The 25,813-nt window shown below is 54.7% G+C and overlaps 1 protein-coding gene across 1 annotated transcript; it reads left to right on the top strand.

Annotated features, from left to right (window-relative positions):
• Positions 1–25,549, top strand: TBC1D10A (TBC1 domain family member 10A). Its single transcript, XM_070399370.1, has 9 exons — positions 1–271; positions 16,052–16,151; positions 20,023–20,130; positions 22,117–22,223; positions 22,827–22,941; positions 23,021–23,086; positions 23,708–23,897; positions 24,013–24,167; positions 24,712–25,549. Exons 1-9 carry the CDS (start codon positions 63–65, stop codon positions 25,186–25,188), a joined length of 1,527 nt encoding a protein of 508 aa, XP_070255471.1. The 5' UTR covers positions 1–62; the 3' UTR covers positions 25,189–25,549.
• The last annotated feature ends 264 nt before the right edge of the window (positions 25,550–25,813 follow it).

Below are 25,813 nucleotides of genomic sequence, written 5' to 3'. Positions count from 1 at the left end.
GCGGCTGGGGCGGCTGAGGTGGCGAGGTGTCCGCTGAGGCTGAGGCTGCGGGCGCGGCCGTGATGGCGAAGAGCCCTGGCGAGAACGGGCCGCGATCGCCCGCGGCCGGGGGAAGCCTGTCGGGGACCCGCGAAAACCTGGCCCCGGGCCCCGACGCGGCAGCCACCGACGAGCTCAGCTCTCTCGGCTCCGACTCGGAGGCCAACGGCTTCGCTGAGCGCCGCATCGACAAGTTCGGCTTCATCGTGGGCGCGCAGGGCGCCGAGGGCGCGTGAGTAGCGCCGGGGGCCGGGGGCCGGGGGCCGGGCCGGGCGCGGGACCCGCGGGGGGAGGCGGGGGGTGGCCTCGACGCGGACCGAGCGCCCTCAGCACCGACCGACGCGTCCCTCTCCCAACCGGGAACTGCCGACCCCTCTCCCCCCGCCCCGCCCCCAGATGCCCCGGGCAGACCGACCCGTCCCCGCCACGAACCCACTTCCGACCGGTGACCCACAGGCTAATCCCACCCCCCTTCTCCCCCCTGCCCCCCGGGAAGGGCCGACAGGGTCCTGCTCCCAAACTCAGGACAGACACTTGTCCCGGCATCACTGCCACCCCCCCCCCCCCCAGGCTCCCAGATGGCGGCCCCTCCCCCAACAACCCTCCCGCACCCCAGGACCCACAGGCGCCCGTGCCTCACCTCCTGGCTGCCCCTCCCCAGGGGGCATCTTAGGCAGAGGTCAGAGGGACAGACTGTCCTGCCCCCTTCTCGCTCCAGAACAGAAACAAAGACCCCTGGACAGTCAGTCCCTCCCCTGGCAGGAGGGTCCCAGTGTCTCCCTGTCCCAGGGGCCAGGGGGGCCGGCAGGTGGGCAGACCGCCCCCTTCCCGCGCCCACAGGGGTCAGTGCCTCCCCTCCAGTGGGGCTGCCGGCCGGCCGGTTCTGTGCATCCCCTGCAAATGGGCGCCTGGGGAAGGGGTGCAGGCGGGGAGCCAGCAGCATCCCGTCCCCGACCCCAGAGCACCCAGGCCCTCAGCCGCCAGGCAGGGAAGTGGGGGGCCGGGGAGCTGGGGAGAACCCCCAGGGCCCAGGCCTCAGAGAGATGGATGCACAGGCCGACGGGCCCCTGAGCGAAGATGGATCTGGACCCCCAGCGCCCCCCCCCCCCCCCCCCCCCCCGCCCCCAGCTGTCCTGTCGCGGAGACCAGCGTTCTGCAGAGAACTGACAGGCCTCCCTGGGGCCGGGCCTCCCCTGCAACAGAGACAGCCCCCTAAAGTCACCTGGGGGCCTGCAGCGCTGCGGGGGCCGGGACCCTACTCCCGGGGCCCTTCTGCCCCGCTCCCACCGCTTGGGACCACCCAGGGCCCCTGCAGCCTCCCTGGCGGCTGCTGGAAGTGTGAGAGCTCCACCCCCCACGGGCAGCCCCGTCAAGGTCACTTCCGGGGTGCTTCCCTGGAGACGCGGAGGCCCCTCCCCTAAGGAGGCTCTCCCCTCCCCACTAGCTGCTCACCCCAGGCTGAGCCAGCCCCTCACTCGGACCCTAGGCCTCAGCCGGTTGTCACAGTTCCCTGGGGATGAGCCCGGGAGACCCCAAAGGGGATGGAGGTGTATTTCCAATTGAGGGGCAGGCAGCAGCTCAGGGCCCCGGGAGGGGTGGGGTCTTGGGAAGTGGGAAGGGGTTTCCAGTTGCATCTGTGGGTTCTTGGAAGGGAGAGCTGGGACCTGCTGGTGAATTCTGGGAGATGGGAAAGCCCACCGCACGTTTACAGGGTTAACCAGACGGCAGGGTAAGGGCCGTGCTGCAGTGGGGAAGGCGGAGAGGAAGCACCCCACTTCCCGCTGTGTGACCTTGGGCAGATCCCCGCTCTCTGAGCCTGTTTGCTCTCTGCAAAGGGCAACAATGACGCCTCCTTCCAGCCTGACTGGGGGTGAAAGGCGATCAGGTATGTGACGGGGTTAGCACAGCACCTGGCGCAGGAGTGGCCCAGAAAATGCTAGTTTTCTTTCTTTTCCTTCTAAGGGTCTGAAAATTGAGGAGAAAAATGAGGGCGTACCTCTGGTATTTGTAGACAGAGGCAGAGAGAGGCCCCAGTGGGAGCACCTCCCTTTGGCTGTCGTCCCCAACCAGGCCGCCAGACATCTGTCTCCCCCACCCTCTAACCACAGACCCAGGCTTTGCAGACGCCTCTGCACCGCTGGTGTCTGTAGGCCTGGGCTGAGGTGGGGTCCCAGGTCCCCTCCTCTCTCCCTGCCTCACTTTCTTGACCCTGTAGGTCACCCTAAAATCTCTGGTGTCTGAAAGCTTTGATGTTCCCTGCATTGTTTATGTTGTGGTTCCAGAAAAGCCAAAAGTTAAGTCCCTGCCCATGGCTGGAGAGGGGAAGTTATGCGAAGTTTCAGGGTGACCGCCCTGAACCCAGTCTCGTGGTTGAGGGCTAGGAGTCCATGTGCTATTCCAGAGAAGTGAAACATTAGCACTGATGGCTACAGTGGAGATGGCGGGACTCTGACACCAGATTAAAGGTCCATTTCAGGCATCCCGGGCCAAAGGTTGTCTCAGAACCGTCAGTTTTGACAGTTGTTGGGGGCTGGGAGGATGGGAAGAAAAGGAGGCCAGAGGCTATCCCACTCAGGTGGCTATTAGGTGCCCGGCATGAGAGCATCTTAAAATCATAGACTGTTTGAGCTGGAAGGGATCTTAAGATTGATCAACTTAACCCTTACGCATTATACACATGAAGAAACTGCGGCCCGGAGAGGAACATAACTTACTTCATATTACACAGCATATTAGCAGACCCAGGACTTGAAGCCAGGGTTTCTGACTCCCAGGTCAGGACAGTTTCCGCTGCCTTCACCATCCGTTAATATGGTCTGTGGTCCCAGCGGAAAATCAGGTGCTGGGCAGGTAGAACATAAGGTTCCTAGCAGGAACCCACCTACCGGCACCTTCCCTGGCTCAGCTCAGCACTGCTGACTCCCTCAGCAGGTGGGGTGTTTGGTCATGACCAGTTCATTAGACCCATCAGCTATAGGGCTGGCACCAGACTTACCTTGTCTCCGCAGGCCTGCAGCACAGTAAACGCTCAGTTAATACTTATTTACAGAATGACATTTACTGACAGGCATTTCAAGTCAGAAAGCTGGAAGTGACCTTAGAGATGGCTGTCATCATACAGATTGATAAACTGAGTCCTGAGAGCAGTGATTAGCAGCCTTATCTCTTCAGTCTATTAGGAGCAACATCAGGAATTGAACCCCATCCTGATTCCTAGTCCTAGGCCTTTCTACTTCTTTACCTTCTCTGTCTTTTGAGCTTACGCTGCAGGGAACCTTTGGTGGGACTGAGATGATCACTACCCGCTTTTGAGCAGAAGCCAGTAAGTGGGGAAAGGAAAGAAAGCAGCCAGCCAGCGCAGGGCCTGTGGGTGGCATGGACAGACAGGGTGCTGGCAGCCTTAGTGCTTTTGGCTTGGCTGGGAACGGAGCTGGCCGTTGAAGCCCAGGAAGGACCAGAAGGGGAGGAAAAGTGTCCTCCGCAGGGAAGGTGGGAGGAGTCATTTCTATTCCCATGGCGTTGGGGGTGGGAAGAGCAGACCTGTTTACTTGGGGGGCGGGGGGTGTCCATTCTGTAGTATAGAGGAGGTAGTCAGGAAGGGAAGGGAAGAGACAGATCCTAGCTCACCTGGCCTCAGGGAGGTACCCTGACCTCCCTCTGCTTTTCCCATGTGATCGCCAGGACTGGCCTGAGGCTGGAGCTTCCCACCCAGCTTCAGTCTGCTCAGTGCAACAGGCCAGATGAGGTGAGGAGCTGTGTTCTCTGGGATCCCGTGGGTGTTGGCTTCCTGTTAGGGGAGAGAAGGATCGGAATTGGGCCCAGGGGAGAAACATCTGGAACAGCAGTATTGTCTTCTGCGGATTCACTTCTGCTGTCCCTTGGGTCCCCCACTACCCCTAGCCAATTATGGCAGCCCTATGACTGTAAATCATAGCATTGGCTAATTGGCATCCTGATAGTTTGATCTGTGCCAGGTTTTTGTTGGGCTATGGCCAGGCCCTCTTGGCAGACCAGAGCCTGCCTCCCTGCCTTCCCACCACCTTCTCCACTTTACAAGCTCAGAGCATCCTATTTTCTTGAACTAGTGTAGTTCCCAAGAGAGCATGGAGCTGGCAATAGAGTGGTCCCTGGGTGGCCCATCTGGAAAGAGGCAATTGCACATGTGGGCCCTGGTCTGTGACTAGACCACAGGCCCTCCATTTTCTCTCCTCCTTCTCATCCTCCAGCTTCAAAGGAAAATCCGGTTTGGTGGCCCTGTGGGTGTTCTGAGCCTCAGACAAGACTTGACTTGATGAAGGAGGGGGCCAGCGCAGCAGCTGCTACCCTGGGAAGGTGCCTGTGTGTCCGCCTGTTAGGAAACCCTAAGCTGTGGGAAAGAGATAAGGTGGTGGGGCCTGCTTGATGTTTTGTCCTCCGAGCATCTGTGTCTGAAACAGGACCTCCAGGGGGCCAGGGAGGCCTGGCTCTGGTCCAGTCACCCAATCTGTTTACACTAAGGTGGGGAAAGAAGGTGCTCAGTGCTCCTTCCCCAGTCAAGCTCTGGAGTCCTGCCTGCTCCACTGGCAAACCAATGCTCCTGAAGACGCCCCCTTCCAGGCTTTCAGGGCAGCTGCCAGCGTTAGCTTCCTTTACTTCATCTTTCTCTTTCCCTTCTTCTCGCCCCGCCGTGCTCCATTCTATGCCCTCAGAGGCTCTCACAGTTTAGCTCTTCACTGTGCTTCAGGTAGGGAAATGGAAGCAGACTCAGGAGCCTGGGAGAGAAAGCCAAGGTTACTTTTGCTAGTTTATCCATCTTAGCAGCGGGCTTATTTACAAAACATCGATTGAGCACCTACTCTGCCAGCCCCTGTGATAGGGACCAGGGGTACAGAACTGAACAAGATATCTGTGCCTTGTTGCCCTCAAGAGGTTCACGGACTTGTTGGAAAATGAACCACACACAAGTCATTCTAATGTTGAGCAGTACAGGCTATACTTGAGGTATGTGGTTGCTCTGGGAATATAGAGGAAGGAGCAGCCAGCTCCACCTATAGGAGCCCAGAAAAAAGAAGTGGCATTTGATCCAGAGCTCAGAAGGAGCAAGGGAAAGCATTCCATTGGATGGGAGGGAATCGTGTACAAAGTTTGAGAAATGTGTGCAGAGATGACAAGAAGAGCAGGAAGCAGGAGGATCATGTGAAGCAAGAGAAGGCTAGGAAAGTAGGTTGGGCTGACCAGGCCTAGCGTTGAATAGCAGACTGAGGTCTCCTGCGTTTCATCAGGTCAGTCTGGTGCTGGCGTGCAAGGTGGTATTGAGACTAGTTGGGAGAGTTTGGGAAGCCCGGAGGGGCTATGGAGAGGCCTGGGAGAGGTCCGGAGCTATGAGGATGAAGAGGCCAGCAAATCAGCAGGGCCCAGTGCCTGACTGGCTGTGTGGACTGATAGGGATCTGGGCAGGCTTGGGACAGGCTGAAGTGCTCTGGACTCTCACAGAACCCATCTGGGGGCTGTCTGGCCACTGGGAGGGAAGGATGACTGTGATCTTCCTCTGGAGTGGACAGCAAGCTGCTGTGGACTCTGCTTTGTCACAGCCCTGGGCTCCCCAAGATGCCTGGCATGGCTGGCATGCCCAGGGCACATCAAGGGGTTCTTTGTCTCTCTCCAGTAGGAGAGCGGGTTAGCTGGCCTGGTTGGGAGGGGGTGGGTGAATGGTACTGAGCTTTGTGGTCTCTGCCCAGTAAACATATTGGATGGCAAGGAAGGCTGCAAGGAGAGAGGAGTAAGGTCGAAGGGCATGGAAAACCTACCTTAGGGAGGTGTGCAGCTAGGCAGGGTAGGTTTGGGGTTTAGGCACAGTATTAGCTGATCAAGGGGAGGCAGATGATAGCTGAGGGCTGGCTTGACCTCACCTCGAGTCATTATTGTTTTCCTGGAGCTGGTGCCTCAGCTGGGATGGGTGGAAGCAAGGCCAGCGCCTATAAGAAGGCGAACACCTCAGCCCTTAGGAGCACAACCAGCCATTTCTCAGAGTTGAGAGATTCTGGCTGTAAATGTGGACTTAGGCTCGTAGTGGGAAAGGGCTCTGCCGGCTCCACCATTGACCTTTGTAGGTGTGCAACTTAGGCAGGTCCCCTCACCTGACCATGGGGTTAATGCTCCCTGTTTTTCATTCAGCACTTACTGTATGTGCAGCCATGTGCTAGGCTTAGGGGATACAGACCTGGTCCTGCCCTCCCAGAACTTAGATCCTAGCAGGATGTCAGACGTTCAACACATAGTTAAAGGCACGGCCTATGTATAGAAGGATTGTGAGGATCAAATGAGATAACTGGGTTAGGAGTAAGTGTAAAAAAGACTGCTGAACAGGCGGTCAGCAGACCTGAATCCAGGGCCTCCTAGGGCCCCCAACTTGCTATGTGACCTTGAGAAAATTGCTTAAGCTTTCTAAGCTTCAGTTTCCCCTAGATATAAACTGAGGCAGTTTTAATGGGGTGATGTTGAATAGTTCCTCTGCCTCTAACATTCTGAAACTGACCTTGGAATATACGAAAACTGCTTTGAGAAGTTTTTTATGAGGCACCACACACATGCAAGGAGTTGGCACGGCACAGCCTACCGAGGCCAGTGCTCCTGGCCTGCTCTGCTCCTCTTGTGAAAGGATCTCTCTTTGTATGTAGGACCAGTGGCCCTCATATTTTTGGGAGTATAATCAAATCAAAAGATGCTTTGATTTGTCTAGTTCTTTGGTCTGCAAAGTGCTTTCAGGCCCATTGTGTAATCCTTGCAGAAGCAACGGGAAATCGGTAGGGTGAGTATTATGTGACCCTGTTTGTAGACAAGGAAACAGACTGAGCAAGTGATGGAACTGGGCCTGGAACCAAGGACTCCTCCTTTCCAATTTTTCATTTTCCCAAAGCCAGTGGCCACCTGTGGCTTCTCCTCCCCCTCCCTGTCCAACCTTAAGACTTCAGCTCACTCTCAGTATCTATTCTTCTACTAGGTTTCTCAAGTCGTGTTTTTTTTTTTTGGTTTAGTTATTATAGTGGATGACATGTTTCCTGTCCCATTTCTTCACACACAGCTGCTCACACAGCCCAAGACAAGGCAGAAACAGGTGGGTAGGGAGGGGGCCTAGGAACACAGTGCAGAGAACGGTTGTTCCTCCTCAGTGCGCTCTGGGCTCTGGAGTCTGTGTCCAGAAGTGATCATTCCCGGCTAGCGACTTTTGGAGGATGCTGCTGCTTTCCCTTCCCTCTCTGTCTTGGTTTCACAAAAAAGAACCCAGATTTGGGCCTGGGAGAGCCTGGGTTCAGAACACCAGCAGATCTGGCTTCAAGACCTGGCTCTGTTGCTTTCTTGCCATGTCACCGCTCTGAGTCTGTACATGGGCCAGGTGGTAGCATTGGGGGAAGGGGTGTCATGAGGATCTAGGAGGCAACCTTAGTAAAGCATAGTCTCTGCCACAAAGTAAGGAATCCAGGACACATAGGGACTCTTAAAATTTGAGTATGAATTTTACTCAGAGGTTCACTTCAGGTCTTGGCAGAATGGTGAGGGAGCAAGGAAGCATGGGTGTGAAGTGAAGATCCACATTGTCTCGTGTGCTGTGCTGCCTGCTCACCCTTGGGCGTTGGGGGTGAGGCAGGAGCTGATAGCACTCAGCTTGTAGTCTGGTGCTTTCTGGCCTGCCAGGGCAGGTTGGAAATCCCCCATCAGTTCCTCAGTGAGTCATTTGGAACAGAGTCTTCAGGTGACCCTGACTCCGAAGGCCCTAATTTTCTCCTTGGCCTGTAAAGGCAAAGCAGAAGTGAGAACAGAGGTGGGTCTCTTGAAAGAGTCACTCAAAGCGTGCAGCCACAGGCTGCCTGGGGCCTGTGCCCTCCTGGGCAGTGGCAGTCACTTGTGGAAGGAGCCCGAGTTTATTTCATAATTACCACCACCCTCCTGTGTTTTTTATAGACTTTCATCCCGGCCTTCCTGGCCTGCCTCTGAGTGACCCCGTCCATCCTCCCAGCATAGTCACATGGTATTGCCATTTCATACGAAAGCCTGCCTGGTGGACCAGGCCTTCCCTGACACCACCTCATTTAATTCGTTTAATTCCGAGACGTACTTATCATTGTAATCCCCATTTTACAGAGGCAGGCACCAAACTCCAGAAAGTCAGAATGAGTTGTCAAGCATCACACAGTTTATGGCTCTGAATCCACTAAGATCCAAACTCCCTGGGAGCAGAGCTGGTGTGCACTCAGCGGGTGGACAGCACTCAGTTCTGGAGTTGAGTGATAGAGCAGGAGCGGCTGGATCACCTCCTAGGGCAGTGATGGCGAACCTTTTGACTCGGCGTGTCAGCATTTTGAAAAATCCTAACTTAACTCTGGTGCCGTGTCACATAGAGAAATTTTTTGATGTTTGCAACCATAGTAAGACAAAGACTTATATTTTTGATATTTATTTTATATATTTAAATGCCATTTAACAAAGAAAAATCAACCAAAAAAAATGAGTTTGCGTGTCACCTCTGACACGCGTGTCATAGGTTCGCCATCACTGTCCTAGGGTGTCCTCTGCTCACCTTGGGCCTTGGATAGTTACGGACTGGCTGGCTGAACCCCGAGTTTCTTCATCTGCAGAAGGAGAATGATCATTACAGGACCTTCCCAGGGGCTTATCAGGATTAAATGGAATAGGGTGAGTTAAGTGCTGAGCACCATGTCTGCTGCATAGCAAGTGCCTGGTAAGTGTTACAGCAGACATTCAGTTATGTTAATTGGATATTAGAATTATGTTGTAAAAGGCCATCATCAAGTACATCTGTGCTCAGTCCTGTGCTGGGCTTCCAGGAACATCCAGAGCTGGTGTCAGGCCAGAGAGGGAGTGCTCTTTATCAAGCACTGTCTGCTTTACCCACCTGATCTTAAGGTGGAGGACAATTCCTAGCTCCCTGAGGAGAAAACAAACTGAGTGCCCGAGGTCACAAAGCTAATGAATCTGTCAACACAGAGCAGCTAGGCTCTGGTCTAGGCCCCGGACACAGGGCAGAGAAGGAGACAGGCAGAGCCCCTGCCCTCCAGGGACGACTTTGTGGAATGCTGCCTCAGCGGAGTGGACAGTTGGGTGGACAAGCCTCGCCTGCTCTACTGGACTGCTCACATTCTCCAAACAAGCCGGGCCCTGTTCTGTTAACTGCTTGCTCACACTGGGTTTTCCACCTGGAGTGCCCTTCCCCCTTTCTCCATCTGGCTATGTCCTGTCACCCTTCAAGGACCATCTCAAAAGTCAGCTTCCCTTTAAAGCGTCCCCTTAACATCCTGCTCCCACCCTGGGGGCTTCTTGCAGTCCCCTGACACCTTCTGCGTGCTGCTGTGGCTTGTATGTGTGCTATTTACTCACACATGTGTCTCCTCTGCCAGATTGACCTCCTCAAGGACAAGGAATGTATCTTTTCATTTTTGTAGATTCAGGGCCTGGAACACAGTCCCTAGAGAGATGTGTATGGAATATAGTGAGGTGCTGATGATGACTTATTCCTGGAGTGTAGTTAGGAAAGGCTTTGTGGAGATGAGAGGAAGTTCTGCATGAAGCCTCAGAAGATGAGTGGGACTGAATAAAAGTGGGGGTAGGGGTGAGGGAGGGCAGCTCAGGGAGGGCTACCTAGAGATAGGACTGGGGGAAAGAGGGATGTTTAGAGGGAATAGGAGTAGCCTGAGATTTCTGTGGGACAAGGAAGGCAGCAGGGGGCCTTGAAGAGGGACCTTATGTAAGTAGTGAGTCAAGACAGATTTGGTAAGGAGTATCAGTAAGATCTAGCAATTTGGTAAGGATGTGTAAGGGGACCTTACGTCACTCAGGGTGGCTGCAGGTGCCCACAGTGAGATTGCAGTCTGAGGACCCAGTTGTCGGATGGGGAATTTCAAGCACTCTTCTTCCCGGGTAGGGGTGGGGCTTGGGGAAAGGGTGTCTTCAGTTGTAAATAGTCTCCACACTTTTCTGTAGTTGTCGGAGAGAGCTGTTGTGGGGGTTTCTGTTTTGGTCAGTGCCTTTCCCTAGCTGTGGGGGAGGGGGGCGTCCTTGCTTTTTGAGCCAGCAGGGCGGGTGCCTAAAGGAACCATTTCTTCCATCTGAATCTCAGGGTGGGGGTGAGGGTGTTGAAGCTGAGCAGAGTGGAGAGCTGGGCAGAGGCCCAAGGCACCGAGGCCAGTGAAGGGTCAAGAGAACCTGTTTACCATTGTGCACTGACCCACGGCTGGAAAGAGCAAAGCCAGGGAATTCCGTATGGGAACGGGAGGCAGGCCCAGAACTACTTTGCATTGGGAGTATTGGGGGGGGGGGGCGGGAAGAAGCAAGGCAGACTCTCTCACCCAGACAGGGAGCCTGGACACTGCCCTGCCTCCAAGTCAGGGGCTGCCAGACCACAGAAGGGAGCACCAGGCTGCTACCCACCATCTTCCTTCTCCATACTGACTCACAGTGTGGCCTCGGGCAGATCACTTATCCTCTGGGCTACAGGCCTCAGCCCTCACTGTGGCCGTTTGCACACCACCAACACACCCTCTCTTGCATTCCAGTTTCCTGTAATCGGTTATTATGGCCCTGGCATAAAAGCCGTTTATACTTCAGTCATTACCAGCTCTTAGGTTAATGAACTCCAGAAGCTGTTGCCCAGTGTGCAAAGTAGGTCAGCTCTTTGTTTATCCTCCTTCTTCTTCTAGCTCCTGGTGGGAGAGGGGACCCTGTTGTCCCTGGATCTGTGATTGTCCGTGTTCTCTCTCAGTTTTCCACATTTTCATGTTGCTCACTCCTGCCTTTCTCTGCACAGAGGGAAGCGGCTCTCTACTAGGTGGGACAGAAGAAGGGAAGGAGATGTGACAGGCATTGAAGCGGTGTTGTATGTGGGCACTCTGTCTTTATTGGACAGTTTAGTGACCAAGTGGCAGCTTTCGCTTCTAGGTTGTGTAACCTCGGGCACATTACTCAGCCATGCTGAGCTTTAGTGTTCTTGTCTGTTACATGGCGATAATGGAAGCTACTTCCTTGGGGAATTGTGTGCCTGTGTAGTGGTTGGCAGAGCCAGGAGACAGCCAGTGCTGGAAATGTGTCAGCTCTACTGTCTCTACCACTGCCCTTCGAGAAGGCGGCATGTCTCCGTATTACAGAAGGGGAACCGAGTCTCTGAGAGTGGCGCTGTCTGCCCCGTTACACAGCCATAAAGTGGTAGAGCTGGGGTCAGAAGCCAGGAATTATAGCGTGTGTGTCATTAAATAAATTCCTTAATCTCTTGGGGCCTCAATTGCTTTTGTGTAAAATGAGGAGAATCCTGCCCTGCCGCATGTGTATGTGCCTGTGACCAGTCAGATGAGAAAGGGATGTGCAGGTGTGAGGTAAGCTGCAAATACTATTTGCTGGCCACCCACCAGGCTGGGCCCTTATATATTTATTCCTCATTGAAGCCCTATAAACTGTGAGGTGTGTGTAATGGTCCCACTTAAAGATAAAGGTAAGACTTAAGGAGGGCAAGTATTTTGCCCATGGTCTCAGGTGGAGGATCTGCAATGGAAACCTAGGTTGGTAGGCTTCACTCTCCCCCACACCCCATTTGGCCTCCCCAGTGGCTGTGATGAGGAGGATCAATCCTTTTGGCCTGTGACCTCGGCTTTCTGATGGGCTATGTTTTTCTTCCTTCGGGCTGGTTTGCAGAGTAAAGCTTGGAGAAGGGGCTTAGATTGCTTCCTTGGAACCAAGGTTTATCTTCCACCGTCAAAGGGGTCATGGGCACAGGGACCATACCTGACTGAGCCTGCCAACCAGAAGGGCTGTGGTATGCCTGGGCAGAAAGCAGACAGCTAGAAGGACCAGGGGAGCAGGAACCCCAACCTGCGGTCTCAGTAGCCTTGGGAAACAGTCTTGTCCCTCTGAGCTCCTAGAAGCCCCCAACCTCTGGGTTTGGGGAGAAGGCTAGGGAACTGAGAGCCTGCAGAGCATATGGAGCCAGTGGTGTGCCACTGACACGTTGGACCATGGCGTAGCACAGCACAGCTAAGCCTAGCTCAGCCCAAGAGCCCAACAGAATCTGGGACCAGGGGCTTCCTGGCGGCCCTCCTTTGCCTCCTCCGGGCCGCTCTCCCTCAGGAGGGGGTGGCTGGCAAATGGAACATTGCCCAGGCTTGCTGTCTCCAACGGAGGTTCTGGTTGAAAGCTGCACCCATTCATCATATCGAGCTCACGGAGCATTGCTAGATATGGGCACAGCACTCCCTGGGGCGGTCAGGAGGAGGGGGTTAGGCTGTCTCTAGGGACTTGAGCCCCAGAGATAGAGCTCTACGGCCGAGTCTTTAGAACAGCCTCCTTTCCCGACAGCCTTCCCCAGGGAGTCAGAAACAGCACACGAGTCACTGTGACAGAGGGGAAGTCCTGGTTCCTGCCATTTATTAGCTTTGTGACTTTGCCCAAGTCATACAACCTCTCTGATTGGGTCAAGTTTCTCCTGGGCCAAATGGAAATAGTAATTAATCCAGGAGGGATCCACCTCACTGAACTATTAGGGGCACAAATAAAATTTCTATAGGCAGCAGTGGCTTGTAGCCCCGAATGCAATGCAGATGGAAGTAATGATGTCATGGTGAAAACCAGGCAGACATCTGAACACCTGTGAGGTGCGTGGTGCGAGTTAGGGAAGTTAAGACCCAGTCCTGTTAGGGAGGGATAGTGCAGAGCAAGATGAGCAAATTCCGGTAATGAGTTGCTCATTTTATTTTATTATTATTTCTTAATACTCTCCCGAGGATATTCTTCCATTGATTTTTAGAGAGTAGAAGAGAGAGGGAAAGACAGAGAGAAATATCGATGGAGAGAAACACATTGATTGGTTGGTTGCCTCCTGCACGAGCCTGGACCAGGGCCCAGGCTGGGGAAGGAGCCTGCAACTGAGATACGTGCCCTTGACCGGAATCGAACCTTGGACCCTTTGGTCCACAGGCGGATGCTCTATCCACTGAGCCAAACCGGCTAGGGCCCGTTTTTAACCTGGGCTGCTAGAAACTGTTCTCATTAAGTTCTTTTGGTTGCAGACTCCTTCAGGGTAAGAGGGGTTTTTTGAAGGGTGAGTGAGGCCCTCAGACCTGAAGCATCCCCATGGACCATTTGGTCCCTTAAACTGGCCACACGGTCAGCTTCCCGGTCACTAGAAATTGGCTCATGTTCTCCTCCCACTATCGGGAGAAGCCACCTCAAGGCCTCTATCCCATCATGCTGTTTTCAGGGACAGCCTAGCCTCAACTTCATCTCATGGCTCCTTTCTGGGCATCTTTCAAGGGTCAGTTCACAATGCAGACCACCTAGTCATATCGGGAAACTGAGGCTCAGAGAGGGCAAGGGACTTGCCTGCTGTGGAAGGGATTCCTATATCAGACAGCAGTTTGATCAGATGCCTTTTGAGGTCCTCACTGATTAGACTAAAAGATACATGACTCTTCTGACTTCCAATAAGTAGGTAGCCTACAACTCGTCAGGGTACATCCTGTGCATAAAGGGAAGTCTACCTGCACTTAGAGAGCGTGCGATGTGCTGAGTGCTGGGTACAACCAGACCTCAGTGTCTTCCTTCTCACCACCTCCAGGAGGGTTACACTCCTCTGCTGTTGGAGGAGAAGGCATTCAAATGACCACATTTTCTCAGCATTTTTTCAGTTTAAGCTTTTAAAAATCAAAACAGAAGCTTCCCATTGACATGTACATTTAAAGAAGTGGTGGGTTTTTTTTGTATATTCCTGAGAAAGTCTTGCCAAATCAATGGTGTAGCTGAAAATCAGTAGTGTCTTGGCATCCAGGAAATACGGTCGCTTGTTTTGTACCCGATTGAAATTCCGGTTTGCGGTCTGATGTTCGGGCTTTGAAACTGCCAAAGCTGTTATCTGTCATCAGTTACAGAAAAAAGCACAGAACTTGAATGTGTTCCCCTGTGTGTCTGCAGTTCCCCTGTGAGTCTGCACTTGGGAAAAGTGGATATTTCTGAGGCCCTGCAATCAGAGCTTATCAACAAAGACAGACCCGAGGTGTCAAATAGGCATGTGTTACGTGGGAATTCTTTGAAAACTGGTCATCTCAGGTGAAAGCCTGGCCCTCTCTGAGCCTTAGTTCCCTCATTTGCTAACTGGGGGGACTTGACCAGATATGCTCCACATCCGTGACCGCCAAAGCTTCTCGCTGACTGACTCCCTTTCATTCAGGGAACTAGAAGGCTCCTCCTCTGACTCGTGTAGTTGAGTGTTTGTAGGTGGTGAAAGGCAGGATGGCTTGTGATGCACGGTTCTTTGGGGTTTTCGCTTCCTCGGTGTTTGGGGGTTGCAGGACCTGATCTGAAGGCGTGGTCTCTGCTTTTCTCTTCTCAAGGAGAGAGGGGAGTGTCCTCAGGCCTTGATTTTGCCTCTAGGCAGTGAGAGGGTCAGACGTTTAAGACCGGGATGACCAGTGTCCGTGTGCCCAGGGTGGCCGGGTTGGCCGCCGCTTGCCGTCCTTCCTCGGCTGTTCGGTGCTAAGGCTATTCTCAGGCGTGTGCAGTTCCCCAGAAAACCTGCACTGAAGTAGAGGACCTGCCCTTTTGTGTCTCAGAGGCCTCGGCTGTGCCAGGGCTCCTCCCTCTGCTCTTCTAACCAGTAAAAGTCAGCAGTGCGTTTCCTTCCGGCAGAGAGAGAATCAGAATTGAGGCCTGGCCAAGCCCTGGCCTCACCATGTCCTGTTCCTGAGAGCCTCCTCCCAGGCGCCTCCATGCCTTCGCCCCTCCTTTCTGGGAGGTCAGGCAGGACCGAGTGCAGGCTCTTGGCTAGGAGCTGACTTGGGTTTGAGTCTGGGTTTTTCCACTGATTTGCTGTTTCACTCTGAGCAAGACGCCCTCTCTGGATATCTTACCTCTCACTGTTGTCAAGTACTTTTTAAATTGGAAAAAAAAAAAAAAGGAAGCACAAAAAGGAAATTTACAAGCTCCATAATCCACCACTTTAAAAAATAACTTTAATAAGAGAGAGTGTGTATAGAGAGGTACACATATACATTTTGTTGTTGTTTTACTGATATTGCTCTATAGATTGAGTAGTAAAACATATGTAAATACTCAGACTGCAAATGCTAGTCTCCTCTTTCTCATTGGCCCTCCTGGAGACGAACTCCTTAGAGGAAACCCACTCACTCGAAGTACCTTCTGGCAAAGCCAGGGATTCCTACCCCAGCCTGCCTCAGCTGCTTTGGGGCATGTCTGCCTGCATGGGGCGGATCTCCATGCTAAGGTCTTTTCCCCACTGAGCATTCAGTGCCAGTAGAAAGTTAATGCCATGAGGTCCAGGACTTTGGTCTGGTCACATGACTGCTTCCCCACAGCCTGCCCAGATGCCCTGGCCCTAGAACAATGCCCACACAGCTGTGATAGCTGCTCAGTTGGTAGATGGATGTACAAATACAGGTGGTATTTGTTGGGGCTTTGATGTGTGTGTAGGATTTTGATTGGTAGAGACAACTTGGAGAGCGTTCCAGCAAAAGGACTGGCATGAGCAAAGTTTGGAAGGTGGGAAAGGGCCAGGGTGTAATTGGGGAAACTATGAGTAACTAGTTTTGCTGGAGTGAAGAGGTGAGCATGTTATTTCTGTACTCGTTAGACTAGTTTTTTCATCCACCTCTGAGCTTTGCAAGCAGGCCCTCTGAAGAGGCTGATTTATCAAGACAGATCTAGAACAGGAATGTTTTGCTCTGGTGCACAAATGCAGGCACTCTGGCCTCTGCCTCAGAAAGACATGGTGACTCTTGGCCCCTTGACACATTGGGGGAGTAGGCACTTGAACCTGATGTCTCTCTGGACTGTGCCTTTCAGGGAGGGGGCAGAGTTTCCTCCCATCTCTTTCAGGGCATTCATGAGTTAGCAGCCCCAAAGGGAACGGCGGGGATGGAGGGCAGGGGGAGAAAGAGGACTGACGACTGCTGGCCGGGGCCTACGCCAAGGCCTTTGCTTCTCTTGGCACCTCTGATCGGCCCTGCCCTCTGCTCCACAGGCTGGAGGAGGTCCCTCTGGAGGTGCTGAGGCAGAGGGAGTCCAAGTGGCTGGACATGCTCAACAACTGGGACAAGTGGATGGCCAAGAAGCACAAAAAGGTGAGGGGCCCAGCCCTGGGCCTTGGGCTGGGAGTTGGTAGCCGGGGGAGGAGGAGGGAGAAACTGTATTAGCTTAGAGGAGCAGGGGCTTCTCCAGGTGCCAGTTGCCTTAGGTGTGCCCCATCTAAGCTCTGCAGTGGGAACAGAAGCTGTGTGGAGGGCGCGCCCAGCCTTCACTTGGTCCTCCCACGTGACTTCAGACACATGCAGAGTTTGTCCTGGAATCAAACTTCAAAGCCACTCTCAGCTAAAAGCCCTTACAGGCAGCTTTCCTCCACCGCCTCCTGGGGGTGTCCTTACTGCTGCTTACGTCTGGGGAGGACTTTATGATGCTGATAACAGCTAACGTGTCGAGCATTGGCCGCGTGCTGGACAGTTGGCTTGGATAATCCTTACAACAGCCCAGTGAGGTAGCAGTGATACTCCCACTTTACAGATGACCTGCAGAATTAGAATTTGAACCCAGTATCAAATAATGTTAGTGCCTATGCTCTTTATCACCACACTAAGGGGATTTCTTCACCCTCTAGATGAATTTGATGAGTTTCCTTTTGCCTCCTGGCCAAAGCAAAAAGAAAGAAAAGTACCTCGCAGTTTAATAGTCATGAAAACGAAAATGCGAGTGGGCCTTGTCTAGTCAGGCTATCTTTAGGCACCAACTCTATTGTCTGGTAGGAATGTCTTAGATGTGTGTGTATTGGTACTCTGGCCCCATTGGCAGGTTCTGGTTGCTCCCTGGCCTACTGGAGGTCTGTCCAGAGCCTCACAGCTGGGGTCTCTGCATAAGCTCCTAGTGCAGAGAGTGAACCCCTGGCTCACTGTCATCAGCTGGCACACGGGTGTGGTCTAGGCTGGCACAGCTAGCTGCAGGGCCTAGCTGGGGCCCAGCCCCACTGCCTTCCTCTCTTCATGCCCAGGGTTAGCTGGGTAACTTTGCCCTTACAGCCTCAGTTTCACTTGTCACGTGGGAATGACAAGTATTGCCAGGCTCTCCTAGGAGGTGTGACTGTAAAGCCCTGTGCCCAGGGAAGAGAGGTGCAGCGAGGCCTGGGCTCTTTCCTGCTGTTCTATGTGGGCGTTAGGGCACTCATTTTTTGCTGCTTATTAGAATGTCTTTCTCTCTTTCTCTTCTTTTTTAATTTATTTTTATTGTTTAAGGCAGCTGCTCCTCAGCTGCCTCCAGTCTGACTCTGGAGTCTGTTTTCCTGCCTCCTCACCCCTCAGGCTCGTATCTGAGCTTCAGCTCCTCCACTGTCTGTTGTGGCGACTAGTGGCTCTCACCTCTTGCCGCAGTCTCCCTTGCAAACGGGGATTCCAGAAGGGTGCCTTGGGGAGTTCCTCTCAGCAGAGCATCCAGCAGCACTTCCTCTTCCCCTTTGCTTCCCTGACACTGTGGTTAGAGGCTGAGGGCTACCCCTGCCCAGCAGGGGCCACCACAGGAGGCCTCACCCCCGCCCCTACCCAGAGGCCCTAACCTTCTGCTCTACGCCTGCCCCCTCGGCTGTGGCCACACTGGCCCTGGGAGGTTTGCCTGCCTGACTGTGCAGGCTTGGGCTCTCCCTGTGGTGAAGAAGTCATGGCACAGGAAGGACGATACCTGTTTCAGGAAGTGTGTTCAGACCCAGCACTTCTCCTGGACTTATCCAGAGTCCCCAGGAGGGGACCCAGCCCTGTGGCTAGAATGCTGTCTGCCCCCATGGCTCTGCTGGAGCAGTGAGCTCAGCTGCAGTCACAGCGGCCTCCTTTCCCCAGGCGTTGCCTTGGAGAATGATAGCCCCTTATGCTTTCTGTTCACCCGAGCACTCTCTGCTGCTTTACCCTTGCTGATCCCCATCATTGCCTTCTTCCCTAAGGCAGGCACGTGGAGATCCCCTCTGTGCTGAGGAGGATTCCAGAGGCCAGAACGGGAAAGGCTAGCTGAATGCTGAATCTCGCTCCCCAGCCCTGAGCCTGAGCGAGAACCTTAGTGGACTGAGGGTGTTCCAGGGGCTTCTGGGGCAGACCACATATGACAGGGCTGTGATGAGGCGGGGGCTGGTTTGGCTGATGACCCTGAGGAGAGCCTAAAGGCCTGTGACTCTGGGCCACACTACATCCCTTTGTCAAAACCTGCCCAGACCAAGTGGCTTCCTTAAGGAGACCCTTGTCCCACAGCAGCAGGAAACTGTTCCCAGAGTCTGGGGCAGTTCCCTTCCGCTCCCTTTCTCCCCCCCACTTTGCAGGCAGTCCCAGAGCTTCAGTTTGGCTCCTGTGACCAGTGACTCTGCCTTCCCCCACTGCCCTCAGCCTCTGCCTCCTTCCTGGTTCTTGACTCTCTCTGACCCTTGGAAAGTTTTCTCTTGTTTGTGCTGGTCATCAGGAAGGCCCGGCTTTCTGTGCTCCCTCCTCTGAGGGTTTCAGTGGGATTGTTTGAGGGGGTTTCCAGGTGAGGGGAAGGTAGGTGTGATTCCAAGGCCCTGGAGCTCCTGTGTCAGGCATCCTCCTGGGATGGGAGGGGTGGAGAGGACACCCCTCCGTTTACTGAAGACAGACTACTAGGCATGGTCCCTCACACCCCCATTCTTTCTTTCTTTTTCTTTCTTTTTTTTTTTTACGAAGAGCCAAACCCAGACTCGAACAGCCGAACCCAGTGCTGCAGGGGGGAGCCTACCCCCCAAGAGCCGAGTCTAAACCTGAAGAGCTGACCCTAGTCTTGAAGGGCAGAGCCTAGCTCCTAAGAGCCTAGCCTCAAAGAGTCCAGCCGAGTCCTGAAGAGCCGGAGCTAGTTTCCAGCGGCTGACCTTGCTTCCCAAGCCTAACCCAAAAGATCCCCTCACCCCATTCTGATAGAATCCTAGGTATTGTCATTCTGATACTTCGATCAGGGAAGCTGCCTCAGAGCCTCATTCAGTCCCAAGCCCAGGGTGAGCTTGCCTCCTGTCTGGCTCTGAGAGGCCAGTGAGGTCAAAGGTGCATGGGACTGGACCCCTCTAGCCTGGGAGTGTAGCTCGGAGCTGGTGGGGTCCTCTGTGGTGTGGTCGCCTCTGACAGTATGACCTTGATATTCTTCCCACTCTTTGCCTCATTTTCCCCATTTGTGAAAGATACGATGGTTTTTCAGAGTGGGTTTGGGCAGGGAGGCCTTTTTTTTCCTGATAAAGAATAGCTAGGATATGAATTGAGCACTAGGTCTGAGTCATGTGCCACCCAAGCACTTCTTCTCTCCCCTCTCCGGGCCTTGAGTGGTGGGGAGGACCTGTGCCATTTTAGCACCCAGGCGAGCTGCCTCTGACCGAGGGAGCTTGGGGCTGGGGAGAGCAGAAGAGAGGCAGGGACTCTTGACCAAAACAAAGAGGAAACCATTATGATCAGCTCTGATCTTCCTTCTAAGTTGTGCTGAGATCTCTCCTCTCTAGGCTGGCTGTGTCCTGCTACACGGCTACTTACACTCCCCCCATGAAAGTGTCCCAGCCACATTCTTGGGCATTTCATGAGCTACCCTCCATGTGACTATAGCTGTGCACCGCACTGTGCAGATCCTTCCTGGTGACGTCCTATGGGGCGCCTCCAACTTGTATTGTTCCATTTTGATTCCAAAATAGTGATAAGGATTCAGAATTTGCGGTAGCCCTCAGGAATGCCTGCACTGTCACTGGACTGGGGGATGTGAGGACTCTGCCATCACCTGGTGGCAGCACAGTTAATTGCAGCCACCCCCTCCCCCTAATCACAGGCTCTGCGTTGTAGCAATAGTAGGAAAGTCCTCTTTTCTCCCCTTGCGAATGTGCTCACGGAGGGCCTGCCATGCCCCAGCAGAGGGGCTGGGCTGGCACGAAGCCCCTGGCGGAGCTGCTGGTGGATGCATTGGCACATGCCTCTTTTTCGCTTTCAGATCCGTCTGCGGTGCCAGAAGGGCATCCCACCTTCTCTGCGGGGCCGAGCTTGGCAGTACCTGTCGGGGGGCAAGGTGAAGCTACAGCAGAACCCTGGAAAGTTTGACGTGAGTTGCCTTTCCTCCACCCTGTCCTTCCTTCCTCGTCTCTTGGCTATTCCCCACGGCAGTGATCCTCCATGCGTCACCCGGACCTCAGCGCTGTGAGCAATGGCTAGAACCACCCGCCAAGTACTTGACTGCCCATTCCAGCCTTTTCTCTTGACAGTCACTCAGGTTCGCTTTCTTTGGCTCAGTGGGCCACCTCCCAGCTCTTGTCCATCAGGAAGGGGCACTTAGACCAGTGCCCTGACTGCCGTGGGCCCTGTGCTTAGGGCCTTTGGGCGCCTGCCCAGTAGGACTACAGAACCCCGAACACTTCCGGGCCTCCCAGCTTCTACTCTTTCTCTTGTCTCCTCCAACCCAGCAAGACATGGTTCACCTCTGTTGCTTGTGGGGTTATCAGCCTGGGGATGGCAGAGAGAAATTAACATCAGGGGTCAGAAGCCGTTTAGTGGCCAGGATAAGAACACCCCTTCATTCATGGGGCTTCTTGGGCTTGCCTGGGCTGGGCAGCTCCTCCAGCCTGCTCCCAACTGTGGGAGGCAGTTGGCTTTCCTGGCGTTGCCCCAGTTTACCTACCAGAAACCCATTAGGGTTTCTCCCCGGCTCTTGGGACGGGTGACAGAAAGACCATGAGAAAGCTGCTAACATACTTCATGCTTCAGTGAACACTGTTCCCAGGAACGGTGGGCAGAGCAGGGCAGCCTAGAGTTTCTGCTGTTTACTGGGAGAGGGTGAGAGCTGTTTGCAGGCAGAACTTGGCACTGGAGGTCAGGAAATCTGGTGGAGTGTCTGCCTGGGGGCAGCTCTGAATTAGGGCAGTTGGACTGGTTGCCAATACCTGGCCCCACTCAAGCAGCCTCTCCATTTCAGAGTCTTACTCCCAGTGTGGCTACATACCTTCAGTTTCAGGGAACTGCATCCTGGACAGAGTGGGAGGCTCAGGGTGGGAGCCCCACCTAAATCTGTAGCTTACTTCTGACCGTCAGAGGTGCAGAATGAGATCTGAGAGCTGGGGCATCCTGGCCAACCTCCTGTTAGCAGCTGTGAGTGCATCTTGTGTGAGCAGCAGAGCACAGAGCTGTGTGTGCGTTGTGTGTGTGTTGAGTGGTGTATCTGGAGAGGGAAGGGCCACCCCTATGGGGTCTTCAAGGTTGCTTGTGGAAGAAGGTAGATTTGCTAAGAAAGCTCTTCAAGATGTCCTGAAGCAGAGTGCTGGGTCCCTGAGGCAGTCCTAGGGGCTGGAACAGTGGCTTATGAGCACGCCTGCCTCTGCCGCAGGCTCCTGATTGTGGGAGCTCAGAGTTAGGGAGAGCAGAAGAGACGGAGATTCTTGACCAAAACAAAGAGGAAGCCATTTTGATCAGCTCCGATCTTCCTCTTCTCACTCTCTCTCTCTCTCTCTCTCTCTCTCTCTCTCTCTCTCTCTCTCTCTCTCACACACACACACATACACACACACGCGCGCGTGCACATACACACACACACACTCCACACCTTCCCTACAGGGAGACCGGTAGCAGAAGAGTTGGGATTGACAGCTCTGAGTCAACCTAGCTTCCAGGCCCAACGCAACTCCACCATTTTTCTAATCACAAAGCCTGGGCAGGTGGCTGTTCTCTGGGCCTCATCTGTGAACAGTCTGATGCTAGGACCTTTATGGTAGCCTTCCATCTTAAGGATGTGACGTAACGTGAGTCCTGAATGAAATTCCTAGGCGTTGCTTCCAGCTGCAGCTATGATGGACATTCTTACCCACAAGGTCTTCCTGGAGCCAGAATCACCCCTCAGGTTTCCAGGTCCTTCCCCACCCTGCCTCTTTGCCCCTCCCAGGCTTTTTCATTTGGGCTTCCTGACCTACCCTTAGGAAGGCCCAGTCCATGATGGGATTGGGTGGCCTTGCTCCTGGCGCGGGGCTCCTCCAATATTTAGGGCCGTTGTGTCACCCTGGCCATCCTAACTCCTAATGTATCCCCTTGACCTTGCTTCCAGGAGCTGGATATGGCCCCGGGGGACTCCAAGTGGCTGGACGTGATCGAGCGTGACCTGCACCGGCAGTTCCCTTTCCACGAGATGTTTGTGTCCCGGGGCGGGCACGGGTGAGCAGGCTGGGTGTGGTGGTCTGGTAGCGGCTTTAGGCCCTGTCCCTCAGGAGCCAGAGGAGGTCAAATGAGTTTGGGGGTATTGTGGGGCCCAGGAGCTAAAACTATAGAGTTTTCCTTCTTTGGTTTGAGTCTGATGGTCCTCTTAGCATCTCTTACCTCTGGGGCAATTTTCATCATTTACTCCTCAGAGTGTTAGAACTTGCCCGGCCTGATCATCCCCTGGAAACAGGTTTCAGTGGGGAGAAAGGGTGTGAGAGACAGTGGGGTGAACAGGGGTCTGTAGGGAGAGAGGTGGCAGGCCAGGGGACCGAGACAGATCCCTGGGATAAAGGTGGGCTGGCTGAGGTGCCCCTGCTTTCTCCTTGAGGCTCTGCTCTCACCTGTCAAGTGGGGAAGCCCCTTTCTTCCTCCATCCTCTGGCCACGTGAGAGTCTGTGTGCTGCAATGGGAGACTGAGCCCTTCGTGACCACAACCAGGTCACGTCCCCTCTCCAGAGAAGTACAAATTCTGAGCCAGGTCTGGTCTAGGGCGGCACAGATGAGGGCAGTGGTGGCAGAGTCACACCTGCCATCCTGCCACGCTTGGCATTTCTCCAGCCAGCAGGACCTGTTCCGTGTGCTGAAGGCCTACACGCTGTACCGACCTGAGGAGGGCTACTGCCAGGCCCAGGCACCCATCGCCGCTGTTCTGCTCATGCACATGCCTGCTGAGGTACCGCCAGGCCCTGGGCAGGCACGCGGGCGGGCAGGGAACACCCAGCAGCAAGGCCTTATGTCTCTCTCACCCACAGCAAGCATTCTGGTGCCTGGTGCAGATCTGTGAGAAGTACCTGCCCGGCTACTACAGCGAGAAACTGGTGAGTGCTTGCTGGGCCCAGGACCTGTCTCCAAGCCTTTCTCTCCGCAGGCACTCCTGCCCCTTCTCAGCCTTCTCTTGCTTTCAAGCTAAGTCCCCGGGCCTGCAAGGGCCAGGCCTCCCAGGCGCCAGCATCATCGGTTCCGTACTTGTTTGCATCCCAGCCTTCAGCTATCTGGCCACTGCAGACTCATGGTTCCTCCAGTGCGCCATGTGCCTCCCTGCCTTGGCCTTGGCACAGGCTTCACCCCTATCCCTTTCCTTCCCTGCCTTCTTCTGACAACAACTCCTTTCTGCCCTCGGGAGCTTTCCTTGACCCTTACAAGTGGGACTGTGGCACATGCTCACCCAGGGTTCCTGTTCCTGCCATATTCTAGGTACTCAGTCCCCCTCCCACTCCCCTCGTCTGTTTGCTCCTGTGACTCATGTCTTCACTACACGCTCACAAGGGGGACTGGCTGGCTGTTGGTTCATCATTGTATCCCAGAATCCAGCATGAGGCTGGCCCCTGTAGGAGTAGCCACCTGAGGAATGAATGAGTGCTTGCCTGGTGCTGGGGCCTGGCTGTAGTCCCTGCCCGGGCTGATGCTGGTCCATGCTCATGGTCTCACTGCTCCCCCAGGAGGCAATCCAGCTGGATGGGGAGATCCTCTTCTCTCTGCTGCAGAAGGTGTCACCTGTGGCCCATAAGCACCTCAGCCGGCAGAAGATCGACCCGCTGCTCTACATGACAGAGTGGTTCATGTGTGCCTTCGCCCGCACCCTGCCCTGGAGCTCTGTGCTGCGCGTCTGGGACATGTTTTTCTGCGAAGGTACCAGGTTGAGCTCTGGGGAGCACTCCTGCCCCCAGCCCAGCCCACAGGGGATCTCTATTTTCAGAAACTCCCTAAAGGCCCTCTTGCGCTCACTGCCTGCTCCCCCTTACAGGAGTCAAGATCATCTTCCGGGTGGGCCTGGTGCTGCTGAAGCATGCGCTGGGATCCCCGGAGAAGCTCAAGGCCTGCCAGGGCCAGTACGAGACTATCGAGCGGCTGCGCAGCCTCAGCCCCAAGATCATGCAGGAGGCCTTTCTGGTCCAGGAGGTGCGGGCCACACCTTCCCCTCACCACTTGGAGGGGGAGTTGTGCGGGCCCTCTGCCCCCGAGGGTGGGTCATTGGTACCAAGCTCAGTGCCCAGCAGTCCAGCGTGGTGCGGTAGAGCCCATCCTTCTATCTGAGTGAGAAGAGGGGCACAGCGAGGCCTCAGTCTGGGGGCCTTCCCGTTCTGGACCTCTTGGGAATGAGAAGAGCTGCAACCCCTCACCTCTCTTCCTCTGGTACCACACCCACAACTTGGCTTTAATTTCCCTTTTTTCTTTCTTTTGTGGATTTTTCTCTCTCAGGGGCTATAATTAGCTGACACATAATTAGGTGAGTGGAGTCATGAGTTGTGGGCAGCGGGTCTCAAGTGCCTGGCTCACCACCACTAGGGGACTTGTGACCACCACAGGGGCCAGACCTTCATTCTTCCTGTGGTCAGCCTGTAGTGACCAGACTGGGGGACTCCAAGGCAGAGCCGGGACCCAGGCTGGAAGGCCGAGGGGAAGGTTCTTCCTGGTGCCCACCTGCCTGTCACTGCTCCCACAGGTGATCGAGTTGCCAGTGACAGAGCGCCAGATTGAGCGTGAGCACCTCATCCAACTACGGCGCTGGCAGGAGACCCGCGGTGAACTGCAGTGCTGCTCGCCACCCAGGCTGCATGGTGCCAAGGCCATCCTGGAGGCAGAACCAGGCCCCCGGCCCACCCTGCAACCATCACCGTCCATCCGTCTGCCCCCAGATGCCCCACTCCCTGGCTCCAAAAGCAAGTCCAAGCCACCCAAGCAGATTCCGAAGGAGCAGCAGAAGCAGGAGAAGGCGAGTGGGCAGCTGGACAAGACCCCAACGCCAGATCAAGCCAAGATGGCGATCGCCAGCGGAGATGCATGTCCTCCACAGGATGTGCCCCCGAAGGACCCAGTCCCCCAGGACCCATCCCCTCAGGACTCAGCTCCCCAGGTTTCAGCTCACCACTGCTCCCAGGAGAGCCTGGTGTCCCAGGAGAGTGAGGACACCTACTTGTAACCCTGGCATCTCAGGCCTCCAGGGCGGGGTCTCCACACACCTACATGGTTCACGGACTGACACACTCCAGGGCCTGCCCACCCTCTGAGGGTCTGGCTGCCTGGCTACTGGGTGCGGAGAGTCTGGCTGGCCCAGTACAGGTTCTGCCCAAGCCTCCTTATTTATTTTCTCCAGAGTGGAGCTCGGGCCGATCCAGCTGGGGCAGGCAGAAGTGAGGGCCTCACTCAGGCTTCTCCTTCTGGGGGGATGCTCCCCAGGGCTAGGGCACTGATGAGGGGAGAGAGTGGGGTGCAGGGTGGGGTACTCTTTGTGTAAAATAGAAACATGGTTTTGTACAGAAATAAACAGGTTTGTATAGAGAGCTGGTGTGCAGCTAAGGGCTGGGCAAGGGGGTGCCACCACCCCTGGTGCTCAGCATCTCTTCCACTTCCTACAGAGCCCACATCTTGGCCTCAGCCAACCACCAGAGCCTCTCTGAGAAGTACCTTGTGAGAGGGAATGCCAAGACCAGGGCCAGCCCCTGTTCTGGGTCCCGATTTCTCTTACTCCATCCCTCAATCCCTTGTCCACCATCTACCATGGGTGAGAGTCAACAGGGCTGGAGCCCAGTGCTAGGGCAGAGCGG

This window comes from Myotis yumanensis, unplaced genomic scaffold (genome assembly GCF_028538775.1).
Source record: "Myotis yumanensis isolate MYYU_CA2020_CCGP unplaced genomic scaffold, mMyoYum1.0.hap1 SCAF_19, whole genome shotgun sequence".
Taxonomy (NCBI): Eukaryota; Metazoa; Chordata; class Mammalia; order Chiroptera; family Vespertilionidae; genus Myotis; species Myotis yumanensis.
Note: the sequence above shows the minus strand (reverse complement) of the source record. Positions and strands in the feature narration are given on the sequence as shown.

Excerpts from the sequence above, each read along its gene's own strand:
- TBC1D10A (XM_070399370.1), top strand. The coding sequence starts at position 63 with ATGGCGAAGAGCCCTGGCGAGAACGGGCCGCGATCGCCCGCGGCCGGG. Across the intron at positions 23,087-23,707 it reads GCTACTACAGCGAGAAACTG|GAGGCAATCCAGCTGGATGG; the intron begins GTGAGTGCTTGC and ends CTGCTCCCCCAG. Across the intron at positions 24,168-24,711 it reads AGGCCTTTCTGGTCCAGGAG|GTGATCGAGTTGCCAGTGAC; the intron begins GTGCGGGCCACA and ends CTGCTCCCACAG.